This window comes from Temnothorax nylanderi, unplaced genomic scaffold (genome assembly GCF_030848795.1).
Source record: "Temnothorax nylanderi isolate EJ_2023f unplaced genomic scaffold, tnyl_v1.0 TNYL_tig0009_pilon, whole genome shotgun sequence".
NCBI lineage: Eukaryota > Metazoa > Arthropoda > Insecta > Hymenoptera > Formicidae > Temnothorax > Temnothorax nylanderi.
The window spans coordinates 2,069,965-2,093,571 of record NW_027249071.1 but is presented as its reverse complement, the minus strand read 5'-3'; the positions used below and the strand labels follow the sequence as shown (position 1 = coordinate 2,093,571).

Here is a 23,607-nt window from a genome sequence, read left to right as displayed (position 1 = left end):
TCTTTTTTATCCTCCCGTTTTTTTATTGGCGTTGTCTCAACCAGAAATCTAATATGGGAATTCGCTATTCTCACTCTGATTAAATTCTACGAAGCATTTTTCACATTTTATTCATGATTCCGCTGCTAGTCACCTTTTCAAACTTTTTACCTTATCATCTTGTCAGTGTCATAATGTTTTATAATATTTTCTTGCTCATTCTAATTGCGAATATTTTTCATAGCTTATTATTTTAATATCATATTATTAAATGAATGAAATCATTAGCAATGAACGCCACAATATCAATTCAAAGTGTTTAATTGACCAAACAGTACATAGATATTATTATACGACTGATTGAATAGAATAATGATAATTACGTATGCTTAATCCGCACAATAACAATTTCCTTTTTTAATTGGTTCTACGCTAGTCTTTTCTAATTTGAAGCAAATGCAACTGGGGGACAATGGCTCCACGGTCAATTTTTTTGAGCCCTCTAAAATCGATTGCATATCATTCTTCTTTTTTTGTTCGGGATTAGTCTTTCGCTTAGGTATTTTAGCCAAACAAGCCTGATCCCGTTTCTCGATCGCTCTTTTCCGGGGTACCGCGCGACACGATTTACCGGTTAATGACGCACAACCGCAGCTCTCCTGATCGCGAGAAATCTTCTTGATAATTTTCTCTACGTGATGCCTCTCGCGCGGCATCCTGCTCTGGATTTTCGCCATGCAATCGGGACACAATCTATCATGCGGTATCGGGTGATCGATTTTAGGGCGAATAAACATACGCTTGAACGCAGTCACCGCCGGAGGCGTTGCAGTTTTCACATCAATCTGCGGTTGAATTTCTAATCTAAGTCCTGTCGACGGGGGAGTCGGAGTTCTACCGCACAAGCAACAGTTACAAGCCACCCTCTTCATTTCCTCCGACCTCCCACCATAATTAATCGTCCTAATCTCGCGTTCTGTGTCCGGTCGCACTAGCCCGGCGGCGATCTTTATAGATCGTAAAAGTTCATCCGTGGGCACTCTCGCGCGTTCTCTTTCATCTCTTACAACTCGGTCGTGGCTAACGTGGCTTGTTTTATCCGTCTGTGATCCGGTGCTGGCGGTCGTGACGGTCGATTGGTCCTTTAAGCGTTTGTGCCAGAGCATTTTTCGGCCGGTTATTTCAGGACGGTCGCCGGCGATTTCAGTTCTCGATGCTTTTAGCTCGACTGGTTTTAAATATTCACTAATAATTCGTATCGGCGGCGTACGGGGCGGCGGTTCAACGGTCGAAACTGTCTGCGTGGTTATTTGTACAACCTCGGTTTCGATGGCCTCAGTTTGTACGATTTCGGTTTGCATGACCTCGTTTTGAACGACCTGAGTTTGCATCAGTTCAGTTTGTACGACTTCGGATTGTATGATTTCGGTTTGTACGATTTCGGTTTGAAGAACATCAATTTGCGGAATGTCGAACGGCCTCGCGGTCTCGATCAGTGGTCGCTGCAAGTGAAACAGTCATACATTTCAGAATGGTCAGTCGTTATTAATTAGTATATATCAGAACGAGATAGGAAACTACGAATAATTTAGGTTTAGGACATTCCGTACATATAATATACAGAAAGCCATATTACCGTCCGTCAAAAAGATATTAAAATTACAATATTTGTCGAAAAACTGTTAATTATATTAATAACTGTTAATAAGAACGGCAATTAAAGTGGATAACGTTTACTAACCAAATAACATCCCGTACAGGGTTGCTTTGCTGGTATAATCTGTAATAGTTCTTTCTCTTTGAACTTCGCTATAATTAGATACGGTTGTGCCACTAATTGTGGATCGAGTGATATCGCTGGTATTTCCATTTCGGTCGACTTTATCTCAGCAATTGGAATTTTTAATTCTATCTGGATCACTTCTGGCTTTTTCTCTTCTACTGGTACTTCTTTTTTGTTCTTGACGGTTGGTCTCTTGGACGGCGGGACTTCCGTCAGTATTTTCTTTCTTTCTACAGGCATTTCTTCTTCTTTCTTCTTTTCGGGTAACTCAATAAATGATGTAACTTGTTCCGGGAGTGTAACTTCGTCTTTTATTTCTTCGTCTTTGTTCTTTTTCATTTCTACTTTGAGCACAGATTCTTCTGCTGCTTCGATCTCCTTTTCCACTTCTCTTTTTATTGTTGGTGGTGTTGGTATTGGTGGTGTTGGTGGCTGAATTATTTCAATCTTTTCTTCTACTACATCCGCAACTGATAATAATTCTTCTGCTTCAATTTCTTCTTCTTTTATTATGTCTTCCATCGGTGGCAATCTCGCAGCTTCAATTTTTTCTTCTTTTGCTAGATCCGTGATCGGTGGCAACGTTACGGCTTCAATATCTTCTTCTTTTTCTATGTCCTCGATTTCCGTGACTTCATTTTTTTCTTTTTTTACTATATCCGTTATCAGTGGCAATTCTACGGCTTCGATTTTTTTTTCTTTTTCTATATCCAAAATTGGTGGCAACACTGCGGCTTCAATATCTTCTTTTTTTTCTATTTCCTCGATTGGTGACACTTCCGTGACTTCGATTTGTTCTTTTTTTGCTATATCCGTTATTAGTGGCAGTTCTGCAGCTTTAATCTCTTCTTTTATTAGTGCAGGTTCTTCAATTTCGATTTTTTCTTCCATTACTGTGTCCACAAGTAATGATTCTTTTTCTACTTTTTCTACATCCAAAATAGGTGTAGGTTCTTCAATTCTAATTTCTTTTTCTACTGCATTTGCAATCGGTACTTTTTCAACATCGACGGTAGGAAATTTGTTGGGTTCGAATTTTTCTACTTCGCTTATATCCACGGTTGGTGAAATTGCTTCTGGTATAATTTCCTTTACTTCTGTCTCATTCGTTGCTAGTATTATTTTCTCTTGCTCTACCTCTTCCATTTCTGGAACCGGCGGAATTACAATTTCATTAGTTCTTATGATTTCCTTATGTGGTATCGTTTCTTTTATGTCTGTTATTTCAGTTTCATTAAATTGTGGAATTTCCTCCGACTTTTCTACGACCTCTTTTACAAATTTGTTTTCCTCTATTACTGTCACTGGTAATGCTTTACTTATTCTTTCGTTTTCTACTATTATTTCTTCCTTTTTTATTTCTGTTGGTATGTCTTTTTTATTTTTTTCGTTTTTTTCTATGTGATTAGATATAACTTCTTCCTCCTCTATTTTTGGAACAACCAACGTTTCTTTTTTATCTGTAGAATTTACCGTTTTATCATTTGCCACTAAATTTACTGCTAATTTATTATTTGTCAGATCTTCGACTGTTGCGTTTCTCTCTGCAGTTTTATTTTTAGATATTTCAATTTCTTTTGTATTTTGTGCGATGTCTTTGATTCGTGTTTCTTCAGCTCTTATATTTTTGATATCTGATTTATATGGTTCGGATACAGCTAACGGGACCGTGTCGTCCTTCAAATCTTCTTTCTCGTGAATTGTAGGGGACTGAAAAGAATCTTCGATTGAAGTCGCCGTAGGGAGTTCCATGCCAATTGGTACTTCCTCTTTTGTAAGAGTAGGCAGTAATTCTGATTCAGCTATTGCTTCCATTGGAGCTTTCACTTCTTCCGATGTTTCCTCGGAGTCAGGAAATGGTACAGATTCAATTTTTGTCACAGGTTCCATTTCTTTAAAATTATTAATTCAAAATTATTAATTTGTCTTGTAACTTAGTTTCATTTGTTAGGTGTTCATTTTTATTTCGCTTTGTTATTTTATTTCGTTCTTCTCAATCACCTTTTCCTGCTTACCTTCTGTAATTGTTGTTGCGTTTTTCTCTTTCACTTCCTTAGGTTTCACCTAATAGAATATATAATTAGAATTATAATAACATTTCGATCTAAATATATTACGATTAGTTAAATTAAAAGCACTCTTACAAATTTTCTTAATCATTAATTATTAATTGGTGAGAATTCAAAAATGCTATTTGTATCATTGCTATGATTATTGCTTATGAACAATGAATCGCAATATTATGTTAATCTCTTACCCCGACATACGTGCTAACTTGTTCAACTAAGATATCAGCATCCTTTTTTACTTCATGACAGTCAGGATGTCTCTGAAAATGATGCGGAACAGAAATATATTAATATTAAAAAGAAAAGAAATATTCTCTGCACATATGTTGTTCATAATATTACATTTTTAGCTAATATCATGTTATAATATTAGCTAAAATATTAATTGCAGTTTCTGTATATTTATATAATTGCAATATTTCTTTAATTTTAATTATAATGCGAATTGTGTACCGCTGCTGTCGTGCGAATTGTATCGATCGCATCGATCCACGATAGGATCGTATCCCGTTGTATCACGATGCCCCGATCGGCCTCGATTTTGTTTACTTCCGGCGCTCGGTCTTTCGGCATTGTTACCGGCCTATCATCCACAGCTTCTTCTTCGATTGTCCGTGATGGCGTTATAGTTTCTCTAACGGGCACATCGACGATTTCAGCGACCCGTTTTTCTATTTTCTCGACAACTTTTCTCTCGGTTTCGACGCCAGGAATTTCATTCTCTCTTTCTTCTTTTTTCTCAGTATTATCAACGACGTCGTGCGCTTTTATTGCTAATTCATTTTGAAATTGCTTCTCTCGTTCCTCGTCACTTACAGTTTCATCATGTTCCTTCGTCGGTGCGGTATATTTCACGCCCAATGCAATCAGTTCCTCGTCCGTCATACCGGTAGGCGACGACACCACATCGTTGCATACGAAATCAGGCGCGCACGGTTCACCATCGTCTTTATACAAGTCTTCTAAGGAGTCCAATTTGGACAAGTATTCCCGAACTTCTTTAAATCTCTGTTGCTCGTAAGCGAGATCTTCTGGTCGAACTACGCTTTCCGCATCCTCGATGCGCACGAGATCTACCGGGCGATCGACCGCGAGATCAACCAAGTCCGGTCTAACCGAGATGAACTTATCGTTTCCGACAAAAGCAGCTTCTGCGTCGGCGTCGGTCAAGACGATCCTCGCCAATGCTTCACCGTCCTCAACTTCCACTCTCGCTAGCGCTTCCGCGTCCGCGACCTCGATCTTCGCCAGTATCTCCTTGTCCGCAACTTCGACCCTCGCCAGAACTTGGACGTCCTTCACCGTGGCTACGTCGTCTGCCCTGCCGACTGCTCGATGAACGACTTTAGCCCTTACCGCGACTTCCTTATCTACCACTTTTGCAACGTCGTCGTCGCGACCTATCGTAGCTTCGACTTTCTCGATACTCAGAAACTCCTCCAGTTCCGCCCTGCACGCGGCCAGCCTTGCCCGGCATTTCTCGAGCGCGTCTTCCAGTTCGCACACGCGATTCGCCAGTTGTTGATTGGCCGCGGTTTTCATGTCCAATTGTTCTTTCAACCCGCTCGTCGTGCTGATCATGTCGCCCTCCATCTTCGACCATAACTCGTCTGTCTGCTGAAGTGTCCTCATGTAAGCTTCCTCGCGGCGTTCCAACTCGGCGATCTCCCGCTTCGTAATCACCTCCTCCTCCGCTAATCGTTGTAGCTTCTCCAGGCACTGAATGTCCCCGGGCTCGACGGACATCACGCTGGAGACCTTACTGAGGTGTCTCTGCTTACATTGCGCGTCACCACACTGGCACAATTCGTCCATTTCCATCGCTTTCTTTTCCATCGCCTCCCGCAGCACTCTAGTTTCCTCATTTAATCGTTCTATCGCGTCTTTTTGCTCCTCCTGAATTCTCCTGGCTTCGTCGAGTTTTCTTTTTCTTTCTTCCAACGTCGCGAGTTTCTCCGACCAAAGAGTTCGAGCTTCCTCCACCTTTTTCAACGCTAGTTTCCTCTCGGCCTCGACTTCTCGTATCCTGCAATCGTAATGGCAGCTCGGTGTGCTGCGACAAGAGAGTTCCCTCGTGTCTTTAAATTGTTTCTCTAGGATACGTTTTATCGTGCAGACGGGCGCGCCTTGCGACATCCTCCAGATATTCCATACCATCACCGCCGGTATCGAACACTCAAGCATGTCCAGGCGTTGTCGCAGCTCTCCCTCCATTTTGCCCAATTCTTCTCTACGCTGCTCTCGTTTGCCGATTATGTCGCGGAGAGGACGTTGACATCGATGTTTGTCGGCCGTCGCCATATCGCCAATTTTTCTCGGATTTTTAATCTCACGTTTTGATCCATCGAACGGGAGTTTTACTGGAAGCGACCGCGTCTCATTAAGTTCATCGGCAATGGTTATTTTCGTAACAGTCTCTTTTTTACGTTCTCGAACTGATTTATCACGTTTCTCGGTGTCGTCGACTCTCTCAGAAAAGGATTCTGACGCGGTCGTCTCTTTTAATATTCCATTATTCTTCTTTAATGCTTCTTTTTGAAAAGAAATAGTTTCTTTTGTCGAAGATCTTTCTCCTTCCAATGTGGTTTCAATTATAAAAATCTTTGACTCAGCGACAGAGCGACGTTTTGCTTCTGTTGCATTTTTTTGGTCGGTAGTACGTTTTGACAGATCTTTATTAGAGTTATTTTCGTTCGCCATGCGGATTATGATCGACTGACTAAAGATTTAATGATATCCTCGAAATATTTGATTGTGCAGCAAATTTTATCTGTCCATCAAAACGTAGGTTAATTCATTTGTCATAATGTTTTCTAAGACACAGTAACCTATCATTGCAATAAGATGTAGTTGCAATTGCGATACATTTATATTTGCAATTATAAAATATACAAGTGTGCGATTTAGATTATTCCGTAGCTGCGTAGAAAATTTTATTCTACGCAGCTTAACGCTGAGCGATTGTGAAATAGCGGTCCTACTTCCGTGATTATTTTCATCTGTTTGGAGATTGTGTCAAAAATATATTCATTAAATGTGCTAAAGGATTTAGTAGGATTTCTAATCCCGTTTACCTGGCCAATTATTCTGTCTTGCGTCGTCGTACACATACATTATCTTCGTAACCATTAAATCATGTCCAGCTGATTGATATACGGGATACGCCTAGCACTCGTTGTACGTTGCGCGAACGCACGCATTACATTTTCGACGAAAACGCACCATCAATTTTGGACAGATTCCAACGCGGGCAGATTCTGTCGGCAGATTGCCGCAAATCATTCATGAGATTTGTCATAGCGTGCGATTACAGCTTTCGATATCCCTCATAAATCACGGTTCTCAATACGAACATGTCTGTATATTCATTGGCTATCTTTGCCATCGATATACCGGTCAAGATCGCTTTACTTTATTAACGTCTTGGATAAAATGAATTTTACGTTTCGTCATAACTTTCATGTTATATGATACTATGTAAAACAGGAGAACAAAAGGTATTTTATGACAAATAATAAATAAAATAAAATTTTAATATTAAAATACTTTAAATATTTTGCTAATAAAATATTTTGCTTTTATTATTTAATAAATCTTATTCAATAAAATAAGAGATCATTTTTTTCGATGCGTGTGTATATGTGCGGGCACAAAAATAAATTTCAAGACGTAAAATTTTGTTTTTGTTAAATAATAGTATTATTGTATATTTTTATTATACAAGATAGCAATAAAAACAGTGTAAATGCGATGCGGCTTATGATAGAAACGTAAAAGATACACGGAACGTGAGCATTTTGATGTTAAACTTTGAGATACATCAAAGCATGTATAAAAGCAATACGATATTCAGGTAAGCTATTTTTGCAGTGCTCCTATATGCGTCAACGTCGGATATCTTGATTCATGCATCGCAGTAAGAAACCGTTATAGAAATACGTTGCAACATTTAATACCTAGTATACAAAATTTTGCGCAGAAATATCTTAAATGTCAAACTACAATATATAAAGCATATAAAAGAAATTGACAAAAAGTGAGCGCTAAATTCTGCATAAAAACTTTATATTTATTAGTCGGGTTAACAATGTGTATTTTATCACCTCAATTTGATGTGCAATAGTTTTCATATTTAATAAAGTTTATAGAAAGGTCGTCAGAGCAAAACTTACAAAGATAAAAACGTTTGAAATGATTTATAAGTAAATTAGGGAGGGGAAATTATTTAAGTTATATAATACCCCAATTTAACTTGTTTTTCCAACGATAAATTAATTATTAGAAGAAAACTGGACTTTTCGTGTTCTAAATTTTTACAGAGTTAAGATTTTTAGATGACTTTCAAGGTTTTCCGTTAAAGAATTTTTGTTAGTAACAGTTTTAATAATTTAATTCCAACAATTTTAATAAATTTTTTTAATAACGTACTGTTACAAAATATTAACCAATTAGTCTTCTAATTATATATTTGATCGAAGCTATGAAATGTATATATGATGTAATAGAAGTGGTTTTTAGAAGAATAAACTAATACATTCATACATACGTCATATATACTCTTATTCGTGTGATAAGTAGCTTAGAGCAAATCTATTTTAACATATAACAATACAAAAATTACGCCACACGACGACATATAAAAAAATTCGGGATATTAAACCGATAGCGATCTTTGCCTAACATTAGAAATTACTTATCTCCATTGAATAAATGTGAGCTTTGAACGATATATTATTCTTTTATTCTTTTAACATAAAGTATATTATCGATTTTTACCCGTTACAAGAATGGCTCAGGGCAGTGTTCAAGGACAACCCTGAATATAAATCCGGAAAAGATAACATATACCCTAGGCTTCATCCATCAGGCAAAAACTTGAATGAGGGGTTGACCTCACCTACCCTCGATTTTCTCTAATACGTACATACATACACATTCTCTCTCTGTTTTCATCTCACTCTTTCTGACCTCCTCCATGCCCCTCACAAAATCAATAACGTCGGTGTGCCGAGTTTACTCCACGTTAGAGCCACATTGGAAAACCAAAATTTGACACGTGATCGAAACCGCAGATGGAAGGAAACGGAGTTTCTCTGTTCACTTGTGGAAGCTCCCTCGTGGATTTTTGACTCGATAAGAGCTCCCCAGGCAGCCAATCGACCAATGTAATTTTGCCCGAATAACGGAAAGTTCCAATTGATTTGGAACTTTGGGGACCGTGCTTTTTCAATCTAAAGAAAAGTTTTCGCGACTAATCGCTGCTCAGCACGCTCGACGCCAGAGGAACTTCATAAACTGCGTTAAGCGTTCGTTGAAACTTCACTGAGCTGCGTGGAATATCAGAAGAATATACTTTCGAATTAAGCTCGCCTTGCCGCAGGAAGTACCGATGACTTACAATAATTCTAACAAACTGAGTTTTAAACACACAGATTCAGCCGTAAGTTTTACTTGACTTTAATTAAAACATTTTGCAGCAGTTACATATTTGCATTTAATAATATCAGTTACAAAGGCAAATGTTCGCCTGTGTTAGTAGATGATTATACGTTAGGTATTTTGCCTCTATACAATATCTTAATGATTGTTGATGGTATAAGACAGTTAATCCTCTAAATTGATTATTGCTAATTGTAAGTACAGTAAGAAATAATTACATTTTACATTTCTTGGTTTTATCGCGATTGTATTTTGTGTATAGAAAATTGATTTTAAAGTCAAAGGTTTTAATATGAAAACGTCGTATATTTTTCGCTTTATATCAAGCTAAGCATAGCATATAATATAACATAGATAATATTTCATAGATTAATTGCCTGCTAAAATAGATGGGCTAAAATAAATTAAGTTAATTAATGTAATAAATATTTCTTGGATGTGTATAATTACTCGTATCAATTTATTACGTATATGTACAAAATATGCACAAAGGATAAAATTTTACGAAAAGTGTAGCTTGCCACATTGTACATCATTTATCAGCATTTTGATGTCTTATACGCCAGACTGCTAATTAGGAAATAAATCATTTGCCTCAAATTTATAGAATATAAAGTCGCAAATATAAAAAGAAACAATAGAAAATATTTTATAGACATTAGAGTAAACTCGGTAAAAAATGATAAACAATGATATCGATATTTTTTGTAAAAGAAAAATTACTTTCTAAATTAAAATTAATATCTATAAAACAACGTATTGCTACAGAGTTGTTAAAACTCAGATTCAGTGCACAACTTTACATTTCCCTGCCTTTCCTCTTTCTAAATATTTTTTGTAGTAAAATTTAAAGTTGCGTTTAGTCTTCCCATAGATATTCCAGGATTAAATGTTATATAAACTGGTTCGAAAAAGCAATATTTAAGAATTTTTTTAAATATTCGTATGTTGCAAGTATAAAATGAAAGGACATAAAATATTTAACAGTCACATTGCATATTTCAACCAATTCAACCTATTAAAAATAATAATACGCTAATGACTATTAATTATATTTGTTTTTAATATATTAATTTAGCCTAATTTTGTGTAGCCTATTTATTCATTTCATTATCAAAGATTTATAATTAAGGAGATTAAAAAAATTATATGACGTAAAATAATTCTTGCCTGTGATAGTTAAAATATATTATTAGTAATTAATTTGTCATAATATCGGCTGAGTATTGTAAGTAGTGCTATATAATAATAAGGACTCAAAAGAGAAATTTGGTAGAACCATAAAAATCAGTATAACTTGAGATATAAAAATCAATAGCAAGATGATATATTACTATAGGTACGTGATTCGAGTAAACACGATTACGAGCGTACACGTTATTGGTTATAACTTTGATCGTTTATGACTTAAGAAACTATCGTATTAACTTTTTATAGGATAAAGTTTTTATTAAAATGAGCATTAAAGTTTTCGATTTTAATTAATCTTTAAAATGTGTTATTAAAATAGTCGCGAAACACTGAGTGCTAAACGTACAATTAAAGATATAATTAAATTAAAGATTCAAAGAAATATATATATATGGAGGGGTAAAAATCACAGTGGTGTAAGTCAAATTTTTTAAAATATTTTCTCGTGTGCATAGATGCAATCTGTACAATATAAATTGCATCTATGCACATGAAAAAATATTTTTAAAAATTTGACTTACACCACTGTGGTTTTTACCCCTCCATATATATATATAATTTGACATATAACTAAAACATTTGTTTAGTATGTAATTCGGTTATATCTGGAGGCTTCCTATTTTCTGTTGTACACACGCTTTATTTATATGCATTTATGTTTTTTCCGATATAAATTTTATAACGCGGAGTGTACGGTCACTACACGGTCAATGTGAATTCTTAACCGATTTTATATCCTTTCAAGTTTGATAACCTTGCTGATTTCCCTAGAGAGTTGTGCATCAGAAGCGTATATTGCCGTTCCATAAAACTAGAAAAAGAACAGGCCACGTGGACAGGTTACGTGGACGAATTTAAAGTACACAAAACTGTCAGGTATATAGAAATTTCTGTTTCTATTGAAGAATTATATCGATGCATTTTTATTTGATAAAAATTTGCGTGCAAGATAGTAATAAAAGCGTTACTGGAGTTTATATTTAATTACAAAAAATCTTTGGTGAAAAATTTGAATAAATATTAAATGGAGCGCGCGTTTCTTTTTTAATGGAATAAAATATACTTTAAAATATATATCTAAAATATATTTTTATTTGAAGTTTAGTAACTATAAAATGTTCGTTATTAGAAATTAAAAATAGCAGATACCGGTAATATATATAGCCTTGAAATAAATTCTCATGATGGAAATCATGTTTGGATTCGTAAAGTTTGCAGTTTAAGAGAAAGCATGATTTCTCATATGTTTTTATATACGTTTGCATATCTACAGCGACATGTATAGCAAATATACATAAGATGTATTTCAGTTCGCGAGAGTTGAAAATTCTTTCGCTCGTTGAATACATCTGAATCGTTCGCGGAAGTACTAGATTTCTTCGTCTCATTTCCAGCATTGGACGCGGGATACAAAGGTAGGATCCGATTATTCAAATAATTCTGTCTTAGCCCGAGTACCGCCGGTTGAGACAAGTACCGACTTCTTTTACTTTAACTTTTTAACGAGTTTTCCACTCCTCCAAGACCGTAGACGGCGCGCAGTTTTTTTTAACGATGAAACCATCGTGCGACAAATTCTCACAGACACTTCTCCACGTTTCCATCTTCCGTGGAACTAATGTTATTTAGTCGCTTAATTAAAGAGGAATCAAAAATTCTGTTATCCCGTAATACTTTCTTGTGTTTGATTTTTTGATAATTGAGAAAACTTTTGCAATATAATAATGGGTTTAGGTAAAATATAAGATGATTAGGGAAATGGATCTTTTTTAATGAAAATTTTACTGATCATTATTATCCTTATCTTTGAAAATAATTCTTTAATTATTTCCAATTTTAAGTTCTTCAAGTAAGTTGCATGTGAAATTAATTGAAAGACAAGACTTGCCTTTTCTGAAATATTTTAATACCCAATTTTTCAAAATTTCTCTTCTATTGTTTAATAGTATTTAATTATACTTTTAATACTTTTATATACAATTAAACTTTTAATTTATATCGTGGACAGATGTTTCTATTTGTTAAGTTTCATATACATGCTGTATTAATATATTATATTTAATATATTTGATTATTAATATATTATAAAATATAAGAATATATATAATATATTAGAATATAAGCATAAACATTAGCATTATTTTCACTACTCGTGTAAATTTTTTTGATGTGATTATGTAAATTGAGATTTTTTGAAAAATTTTCCAAACCGATTACAATATTTTTGATTAATTTATTTAGATAATCCTTATTTGAGTATTTAAATTGTATTTGCCGGTGAAAGAGCAGAACAATTTTCACTCTTTTTCTTTCACTGAAACGGAAATTGAAAGCCAACATTGTCATTTAAAGATTCGTTTCCACGTGGGTCTACCAGGTCTATCTTATTGGAGGGTTCTTCAAATTGCTTTCATGTTATCTCACCAAATTTAAAATACGATTAGATCGAGCACAAAAGTGCCCTTTTTTGAGATGTGATAAAATTTCTCTTTGATAACGTCCGATAAAGTTTCCCCGTAAAGCATGCTTATGACGTAAAACGTATACAGTTAAGGTCGGATTATACAGAATATATAACCTGGACCTTGCATGCGTGCTCAGGGTTTCCTTATCTACCATCCACGGATCAAAGTTACCTTGTGCAACTTTTGTTAAGAGCTCCATCTCTGCGTCTATTTCTCGTCTTCGCTTTGAAGGCCGGAGATCAAATCTTCCGTCCAAAATTCCAAATGGGACTATAAGATGGGAATATAAGATTTCTTTTTCCAATAATTTGAAGAAAGTTCTCGTACCCTTTGGCGAATTCACGCGGAATATGTAACTGTAAATTCCATATTATAAATGAAAATAATATAGATTATTCATAAATTTTACACTGATTGTGATCTTTTTCTTTTTTATTGCCTAATATATATTTTTATATTTATTGCCTTGGTTATTTATTTTTTTAATTAGTACGTGAGAAGATACTATCTTGGGCTATAGGAATTAAACAACTATAACGATAAACGAGATGATCGTGTCCTTCCAACGTTGCATCACACTCTGTCATTTAATAACAATTAATAATTTACGATAGCGTAAAGTCGGAACTTTAACCGTATCATTGATTTGAACCACACAATAGGGCGGATCCAATTTCTTGTTGTACATTTATTCTCATATTTGAATGATATATTTTTCACCGTATGATATAATCTCGTGTATAGTGCACGCTATGACAGCATTTATTAATTATTAAAACGTGCTCATTTACAATATGCATAACGCAATATCGATATTTTAAAATGAATTCTATTTGCGTGTGTATCTTAATATGCGGCCTGTAACGAAGTGACGCGTTAAAAAATAATTTATAAGAATTGAAAATAAATAATATTATATATATTAATAAATATACAATCAATGAATTAATTTTTGAGAAAGTGAGACAGAGAATTAATTTCTTTCAGATGGACTCACGTTGATTTATTAATATAGAAGGTCGCACGTACGTGAAACATTCAGTATGCTTCACTTGGAAACTAGTATCGCAAACAGATTTTCAATTTAGGAACAGTCGGCAAAGTCCACGTAATATACATAACTTTCCGCATATGTTGCATAGCAAATATGACGTGTAATATTTGGTAACGGTTGGTGGACAAGTAGCAACACGCGTGCATAACTATAATTTGTCAGTTTCAGATATCCGATATCGTACGACAATGTTACAGAATCAATGGCAATGAGCGATAGTAATACCTCACGAAATTTCCCTTAAGGAAATATTGACCCCAATTCGGGTTCAAAGCAGCCGTTATTAAAATTACGGTGAAGATTTCTGGAGAGACTCTTCTCGCGCAAGATATAAATTTACATTCTACGTAAATATCCCTCTCCCTTCCGCAAAGTAAGCCAACAATCGATGATTCACGCGGTCGGACTCGCGCGCGAGGATTAATATTGCGCCGGTATAAATTCCGCAGCGTCAAACCGGTGCAATCGGGCCAGGATTTTCGTTCCCGACCCGTAAAAATGCTCTTCTCATTTCCGCGCGACTCAGCCTGACTGCATTTCCCCAAACGGCCGTGCATATCTACCCGAGCGAATTTTGTCGGGCCGATAAACGAGACACGAGGCGAGAGAGAAAGAGAGAGAGAGAGAGAGCATGTCCTTCGCACCCCGATTGCCCAGAGTCGTCGTATCTCGCGTGTGCAGCGGTAGCTCGGTCGCGTATAACGATGCGGAGGCGCATCGACGCGACTCCGCACCCTTAAAGTATGTAGGTTAGACGTGACGTCATGACCTGCCTTGTGACGTGCACCCTCGAGTGAAATATGCAGTGATGCACTCGAGCATTTCTCATACCCTCGCGGTCATTGGCACCCACCACAATGAATCGCCGAGGTCGAAGCGGGCAGCATCGTGGACGGATAGCTTTAAACTGTTTGCTCGCTCGCTTTTTCTTTGCTCTCTTTCTTTCTCTCTCACTTTCTCTTTTTCTTCTTCTTCTTCTTCTTCTCTTCTCTCTTTTCTGTGTGTCGTACGTATTCTAACTTCTCGTCGTATATACAAAGTTCTTCTAGCAGAAGACCGCCTTTGCTCGCCAGCGGCCGACAAATTGTGTTTTAGTTTTAAACCATAGAAGAGACTGTTCTTTTTCCGTCGTCTCGCTCTATAACCCACGTGTTATAACGTAATTTTTTCTCGGGGCAATTTTGTCAACGTAACGGCGAAATCATTTATCTCGATAATAAGAGACGTCGCGATCATCATAATCGATTTCATATACTTTTTTCTCAATGAAATAAAATTCACTAAATTCGAAATGTGTGTATTTCAAATTAAATTGACGTAGCACACATAATATGTTTGAGTTACTATATTTATGTATATAACAAACGGCATACAACTAGTACCTGCTTATCGATGACAATGTGTTCTTACTGGAATACACATAATTGTTATCAGTTTTCTATCAGACACATTATCTGCGTGCAAAGTTGTGTATACCTTCCATTTGCGTTATCGATTGCTATACAGTCACGTAATAAAAACAGCGCACGTTGAACAGACGGTGTTCAATACTTTATGAAATTTCGCAGACGTGACGACCTGCAGTATTGACGAACGCTCTAGTTCTATTTTCGCCCCGTCTAGAAATATTACGTGGAATGTCGAAATTATTGTCCGTCTCCCGTATCGATATATCGAGATACTTGTACGTTTAATGAAAACAATTTTGATGGTTTTAACGCGCGATGGCTTTCACGTTACCATCGCAGTACTTTAGTCAATAATCGACTTCTTTCAGAAGAATACTTTTAGGGCGCGATAGAATTAAATTCGGAAATTGGACTTTTTGACCAATATCTATTTCTCACTGCAATCTCCGTGATAACGTTCAGTTGATATTCTACCTAGCTTTCGCGTTCGATCGCTCTTCGCTAATCGTCCGAGTGTGAAATACGCGATTGTGCGCCGTTCGTGCGAATGAACGTGTTAGACGACGCTTCCGCCTTCCTCCGGGGCTTTTTACTTTCGTGTAAGAATTCAGAATTTTTCAAGATGCTCCTTTTCTACCGGTAAAATATCTAAGTCTCTGCTGGATTGTTTAAATTTTGTTTCTCTTGTTGCGATTTATGTGACAAATACAATATTTTTACGAGATGTTTTAAAATAAAATTGTGCAGATTTTTTGTTGTTTATAAAAATACAAGTATTTTTTTTAATATCTCTTCTTTTCAAAACGGTTCATTATTGCAATAATATCATAGATGAAATGTTGATGGTAATTGAGGAGGTTCAATAGGTGCAATATTTATAAAATAATTTCACTTATGCACGATACGTAAATGCAGTTCACGCATATATAAAACAATTTCGCTTCTTCGATATGCAACTGCAGTTTAGCGAACTCTTGTTCAAAACGTTAATAAATGCACGGTCCCTGGCGATGTGTTTAGCATGACCAACCTGAGATGAAGTTGTTGGGAAATTCCTGCGGGTATATACTTCGTTATTATTGCGTGGTCGTGCAATGTTCCAAGTTCGATAGTTTGATGCAATTATCGTAACGTGCGTTGTTGCAATTAAACGTCGCGCTACTTACGTGTATGTACGTTATCGTTACGTACCTATGAGAAAATACAGCGTTGATTACTTCGGCGTCGAGTTATTTATCATAGATAAATCGGATAACTGGATCTAATATAATTATTTATCTTCGCGACGACTTGTGTTGTTTTCAGAGTCGCAAGTCGTATTTTCGATATATTTTCTTTATTCTTTGAAGCTAGCTAATTATTTCGTGAATTTTTGAAAGAAACAATGCAAAACTTTGCTCCTGAAGAACGATAACTTAGTGTCTGATGTCATAGTTTCTTTTCTTCAATCACACTAAGCGTTTGTTTTTGTTTCTTTACTGCTTCGGATACAATTATTCAAAGATGCATCACAGATTGAGAATGTAACTTATGATTATTTCCCACGAAATCCTTCATCGTTTAATTGACTCTCCGTGAGCCAACTTGAGTCGAGAATGCATTGAGTAATATGCTCCGTTGATCGTATTTAGGAGCTAACTGATTTTCAGCCATGCCTTTGTGCGAGATGGAAATCTGCGTGAACAATATCAGAACTAACGTCGGCTGTTTAAATAGTTCCATTGTGCGGCAACTTGAGCTGAGAATACGCCGAATAACGTGCTCCGTTGCTCGTGTTTAGAAACGATGAGATTTTTGTTTGTGTCTTTGCGCGAGATTCGATTTGCATGAACAATATCAGAACTGTAATAGGTGCAAACATCATGAAGTGGAGACGACGAGCTTAGGGAATGAATGAAAAACTTATAAATTATTACGATATCAAGTTTTATTTAGATTCAAGCTGAATTAAAATATATTTAAGGCTTTATTTATAACCACTCCTTGCAGAATAAGAACTTATACATATAGGTATCAACATGGATATATGTACGAGCAAAATATTCTTATTCTTCAAGGAATGACTATGAAAATAACAGTCCTATTAATTCTAATATATTATGTGTAAGCATCGATATTTCCGTTATTGTTTTGCTTCAGCCTGTTTAGCATTGATGAATGGATTGATGTGATATAACATGGCTCGTAAATTGGTATGAATTGCGATAATTTCACGAATATAGTTTCATGTCATTATAATATACATATATTATAAAATTTATAAAATTATAAGCACAACTTTTTTTACATATATCTTTTTACATACGTAGTACGCATATTTATGAAAATGCAGAATTTGAAAATGCAGTTATTTCTTCGAGGAAATAAAATAGCAATAAATAATATTGCTCATTCTATTTACGGGCTAGTGATATGGCCATGTCGAATTCATCATGCAAGATGCAACGCCATCGAATAAAGCTCGTGACAAACGATAATAACGTTTTATTAGTATTGCTACCGGGGGAGTCATTTTCCCACAGGGCATTTAAAGTGCGCGGCTTTCACCATTTTGCGATCAGCATTTCAGTGAATATTGAACTTTAAAAATTTAAAATATCAAATCCAATTAACTCGGCAACTTTACGCACATATGAAATAAAATGACGTACAGAGCTATCAAGTAAAAAAAATTTTTTAACACGTAAAATAAAAACAAGGTGCGTTTATTATTGAACAGCTTTTTAATGAAATTGTTAAATCGTCTGATTAAATCAACGCCTTTTCAAGGAAATATCCATCCTGTATTTACTAAAAATATGTGCGTATTTCCTGTATACTTAAAGCGCGTTTTAGATACAATCAATGAGAGAAAATTTACTCTATTAGGAAAATACAATACTCTACTAGAAATTGAATCTAACCGATAATATATGTTTACTCCAGGCAATCTGGCTGCACGGCGTGCAAAATCAGCGATAATGCGTGCCAAGCAGCCATCACCACGGCTCATATTTACCTCCTCGAGTCCTCGTGTCATCCGCGCGAACAATACCGCCTCATTTATGCTACCTATTTAACGTTAATCTTTGAAATGATCTAATTATGTCCTTTTATCAGCGTATCTCCACGCTTTTAACGCTCGTAACGATGCAGCTGTATCGTTTTCCCGTGATAATGCTGTTTTTATTGTATATAAATACACGCATTATGGGATAACAATCGAAGTGCTATTTTTGAAAAATTGATATTTTAATGGAGAGTTAAAACCGTACGTTTTAAAGTTAATGTATTTTCTTGTATCTTAATGGATCTTATATAACTAAATCACAGTTTACGTATACGTCGTAATCGCTGCAATCAGCAACTCAAGGAGATAGCTTTACATTTCTGTATAGTATCTTACGTAATCACGTTTAAGAAGAGCTTACTGTCGTCTACGATTTACTTAAAGACGTCATCCGTATTAGTGGATTATATTGCCCAGGAAAAAAACTTTATATAATTTTTCATTAATCTTATCCTAAAACAACATTCACGCGATGGAATCGACTCCGTGGCTGATTCGATTGCTACCACGACGGTTAAGCGAATCACGGAAAATTGAATCAGCTGGCGCGAAATCACGCTGATCGAACGTAATGTTCGATGTGACCCGATTGCAGGATATATCCCCGTAGAATGGTAACCTGCTCGAGAGGGTGCACGTTTACGTCGCGGCCAGTGTTTATCACCTGACGTCACCTGCCACCCGGCGAACGGGTAGCAGAGCTACCTGGCAAGGGATGGGGGTGGGCAGGTTGGGCTTGCAGGTTCGTTCGTTCGTTCGTTCGTTCGTTCGAAGCGACGGCGATAGGGGAAGTTGGTCGCCATGGCTACCATGGAGGGGTTTTGACGAAGGAGTTTGGGGGATCGATGCCGCCAGTAGCGTAGCATCAGGTGGCAAGCTTGAGGTCGTTCGGGTTTCCATCCCCTTCCGCCGGAGGCGTCCAACAAGTGGGGCTTTCCTATAGGGTGGCTGGCTCTATTGGCGACCAGCTGGATACATCGTGTGACACGTATAGGTCGGGGATCCTTCCGAGTCTTCGTAGACTAACTCGACCTCGGTTACGTACACTTTCGCGGGTGACCGGGATCGCTTCGCTGACATTTGTCAAGAATCGTGAGGTTTACATCGTGAGCGCACGTGTCTCCTTGTGGTCGAAACGCTTTTGAACTTTGATATATGTTTCGCTCATACTTCGAATCGATTATTTTCGAAGATTGTAAAAATTTCTACTATTATATCGATTTTAGGTAAAAATTAGAAGTCATTAAAACTGACCTCCATGAGTTTAAATTTTAATACCATAAAAACGTATGAAAGTGACTCTCTTAATTTACAAATAATTGGATTTATCAGAGTTAGTTCTACGGGGAGCTATAAACGTTTCACACATAATGTGGATTAATAGTGGAATAATATTATGATAATGGCGATCCAAGAATAATGTTCGGGGAGGTTTAATTAAATTACGAATCGTTTGTCGCCATTAATATGCGAAATTACGGGCCATGCTTTCAAATTTAATTTACCGCTTGATACTGTGAGCAATAATTTTTTTCCCAGCAACAAGAAAGCTCCCTCGACGGATTATAGCAATAAGCCATTAATCTCATCATTTATTATTATAAAGTACCTTTTGTAATATATTATTACATAATTTTTGGTTTTTATTATTTGAATAGGTAGAATATACCATGAAAAAAGCGCTTCTTTTAACATGAATGCACATTATATAACGTGATATAATTTTATTACATTTTTTTAGGGTTGTCAAAATATTTTTTTTTCTTGAAAAAGCTAGATACTGGTATTATTTCTGTTTCACTACTTTTGATTATTACTTCTTCTTTTACTTCAAGATGATAAATAAGTAACCACTGTATCCATAATCTGATCTCGGAAACATTTTCTCGGTAAATTGTTTTGGGAAATATGCCCGTGAAACTTTATGGGCAGAGAATCGGTATTCGCGAAATGCAATTCGAGTATCAGGCATTCCAATATCGGCACTCCGCGTGAATGCTAAATTGGGAAGCATGTAATGACTAATCTGTACATACACATATGTAATTGCTACGGGCAAAGCTTTATATCACTGTCCTGAAATAAGAACGAGTAACATTTTAAACGTTAAATGAATATAAATGTATCTTCTTTTTGTTCTCTAGAATGTAGAATAACATTGGCTGATCTCTTTTTAAGAGAAAATAGCTTTTGATAAAATTAATTACGTTAAAATCACATATTCCATTAATGGAGAAATCCGAATTTCCATTTGTATAGCTTTATTTGCAAAATACCTATCGTTTTTGTCATCGTCACATAATTTCGTTATATTAAATCTCACAGCATCGCGTACAAATGATAATCTAAGTTTAAACGAATTGTGCTCGAACAACCGCGAGAATCACAGTTAAGTCGGACAAATAATCTTTCCGTCGTCATTGTTGCGTTGATTAAAATCTCTGCTTGTCTCTATCATCTCTCTCTCTCTCTCTCTCTCTCTCTCTTTCTCCCTGCCTCTTGCACACTATCTCGCCATATGCGAAATCCGCAATATTCATTTTACATATTTGAAGTGCGGTTAGCTCGTAGCAATCCCACTCATTGTCGATGTGTTGCGCTTCTCGTATTCCCTTCCGCAGTATAGTCCGTTTCCCGGCGATAAAAAGAACAAAACGAGGACGAAATAAGAAGGGTTTTATCCGCTTTCGTAAAGAGGGCGAATGCTGAACACTACTAGACCACTAAGAGCGAAGGGAGCAGTTTCTGAAAGCAATGCTGGAAAGTAGGAAAAAGATAAGGGTCGATGCTCGTGGAGAAGAAACAAGTGCGGAACAATGCAATCCGCGTCTAATGAGAATATCCCTACCTCCTTGAAACGCATATATTTCAAATACCTTATATCGCAGTATATCACATTTTTATTAAACTTTTTACTTTTTTATTTGCCTTTTAGAATTATTAAAAAAATATTACACTATTAACAGCAGTTAAATTTTGTGAAATATGAGTATATCTATGTGGATGCTATAACTTTCAGGAAATTATTAATTTGCCATATATGTATTTTTATAAAATTAACCGCAAACGAATCGTATTAATAAATACAATTTATATAATAAAAATACTCTTTTCTCTCTTTTAAAGATTGCATTTCTTTCAATGCAGAAGCATAATGAAAAATCCACATATAATAAAATTATTATATTGTCAACGTAATTATAAATAATGAAATGGCTTACACAAATGAAAAAGTTAGCGATTACCATATGTTTTATATGTTTTAACTTACCTCAGGTTTCGCATACACGCAGTAAGAGAGATTCGTATATTGCTACTTGCATCGCATTTCTTCGAACAAAGGTAGGAAATATGAGATTTCTTGAGAAACATCGCGGTCGCGTTTACAGTGTTCTCATAGAAAGAAAAGATAAAATGAAGGAGAGTCCTAGGAGCTTCTAGGACGGGAAGAAAGAAGCGCGATGATATTGAGCTTGTGTGAAGCGTCTGTAGTACCCAATCTGTCTGAACGAAGCTCGTGGAAATTGAATAACAGCGCTGGCCGTTGTCTCAGTATTCTTCGGAATTCTGGAAGATTATTTGGTCGATGATATTACTTAGCAAGTAATTTTATTAAGATTAAATTACGTTAAGTATATATGCTTATTCTAGGGGTTAAATGTTTAAATATTTAAATTGGGAATTAAATTAAGATGATAATACGGCACTGTTTAATGTAGCAATTTTATTATACTGGAGAATTTTAATTTTGAGCGCTAATACAAAGCGTGGCTAATTAGATTAAGAAGATATTCGACGCAATTCGCGTTTTCATTTCTGCTCGAAATATCGCTTCGTGATTGTATGTACAATGCTATTTGCAATTTGTGAGAACTTTTTTATAGTCACGCTTAGCAATTGGCTCTAATGGATTTTCGCGTAGATGGAATTGTAGATTGCGCAAACGAAATTTGGCTGGCGGTGTCGAATGGCGGATTATGGATACTACCAGCGTAATTATCGGCGTGTGTCTACGTGTCTCTCGCTACCGATAAGTACGAAGAATTACGCGTGACCGCGATAAACGCCAATTTCATCTATGTGAATTGCGAAATAATACGCGGTTGCAATCTCTCGGAGCGGGAAAAGCGTTCAATGTGGCTTAGCGAAATTAAAATGCACGATCAGGATCTCTCATCTAGATGCAGCGTTCAACGGAAATAGCGTACAAACAGAATACTGATGTCATCATTTATGTTGTAGCACGTGGTTCAAAAATTATATCCTGCGCGAATGTATAAAACAGAAGTTCGCGCGCAGCAAACAGATGGGGAGAGGAACTCTCTCTCGAATTCGCTGTATTCTAAAGCTCTTCGCGTGTGCGGGGTTTATGTGGGAAGTTGTGGCAAACTTCTCTCGCGCTCCACGAGGTGCATCCGCGAAACATTTTTCACGGGGCACACTCAAAAATGTGGCTATGAATAAATCCCCCTGTCGGAAATAATAGTCGGTATGAAGTCACTCGTTTTGAAACCACTCCAAAAAGCACATGATTTATGAACGCCCCAGCGGCCATACCGGATGACCATGATACCTGAGTTATATTATTTAAAGGAGGCCTTAAAGGCGTGTGCAAATCTTCCCACATTTTATCACGTCGGAAATCCTGTTATCTTACAATCTAATTTATTTCTTTATCATATTTAAATCCTATTTCACAGGAAGTGTAGAACAAGAGTAAAGTGAACTCTTTAACAAAATATTTTGCGCAATGTTATTTAAAATTTTAATCGCCGTAAAACCTGATCGTCAAATCGGTCCAGACCGCGTAATTTTCTTATAGACCGAGACTGCAATAACGTTTTGTTCTATTTGACTCCACGAAGTTATGAAAAATGTTGTGAAAATCCAGATTTCATGTGCATCCGGCCATATGTTCGCACGTAAAAGAGAAATGTGATACGAAGCAATCTGTATTACCTAAAACGTGGCTTTAAAAATTTAAAACCTCCACTTTGATGTATTTTTATTATTTATTACGAGTTTGTTTTTTATCGCGGATTTTTTCTCGAAATGACAAATTCGCTAAAACTTTTGTTACTCTTTTTATTTGCTTGCAACAACTTCAACGATCTTTTGCCATTTTGACGATTTTATTGTTCGGGGAACTAACGGAAAACAAAATTTTTA

General features: G+C 36.1%; 2 protein-coding genes across 4 annotated transcripts in view; one reads left to right on the top strand and one right to left on the bottom strand.

Annotated features, from left to right (window-relative positions):
• Positions 1–23,607, top strand: part of Dnc (phosphodiesterase dunce) — a 296,932-nt gene that overhangs the window by 59,305 nt on the left and 214,020 nt on the right. The gene's annotated exons all lie outside the window — the stretch shown is intronic.
• Positions 3,137–6,132, bottom strand: LOC139785998 (uncharacterized). Its single transcript, XM_071725171.1, has one exon. The coding sequence runs from the start codon at positions 6,130–6,132 to the stop codon at positions 4,261–4,263; it is 1,872 nt and encodes a 623-aa protein (XP_071581272.1). The 3' UTR covers positions 3,137–4,260.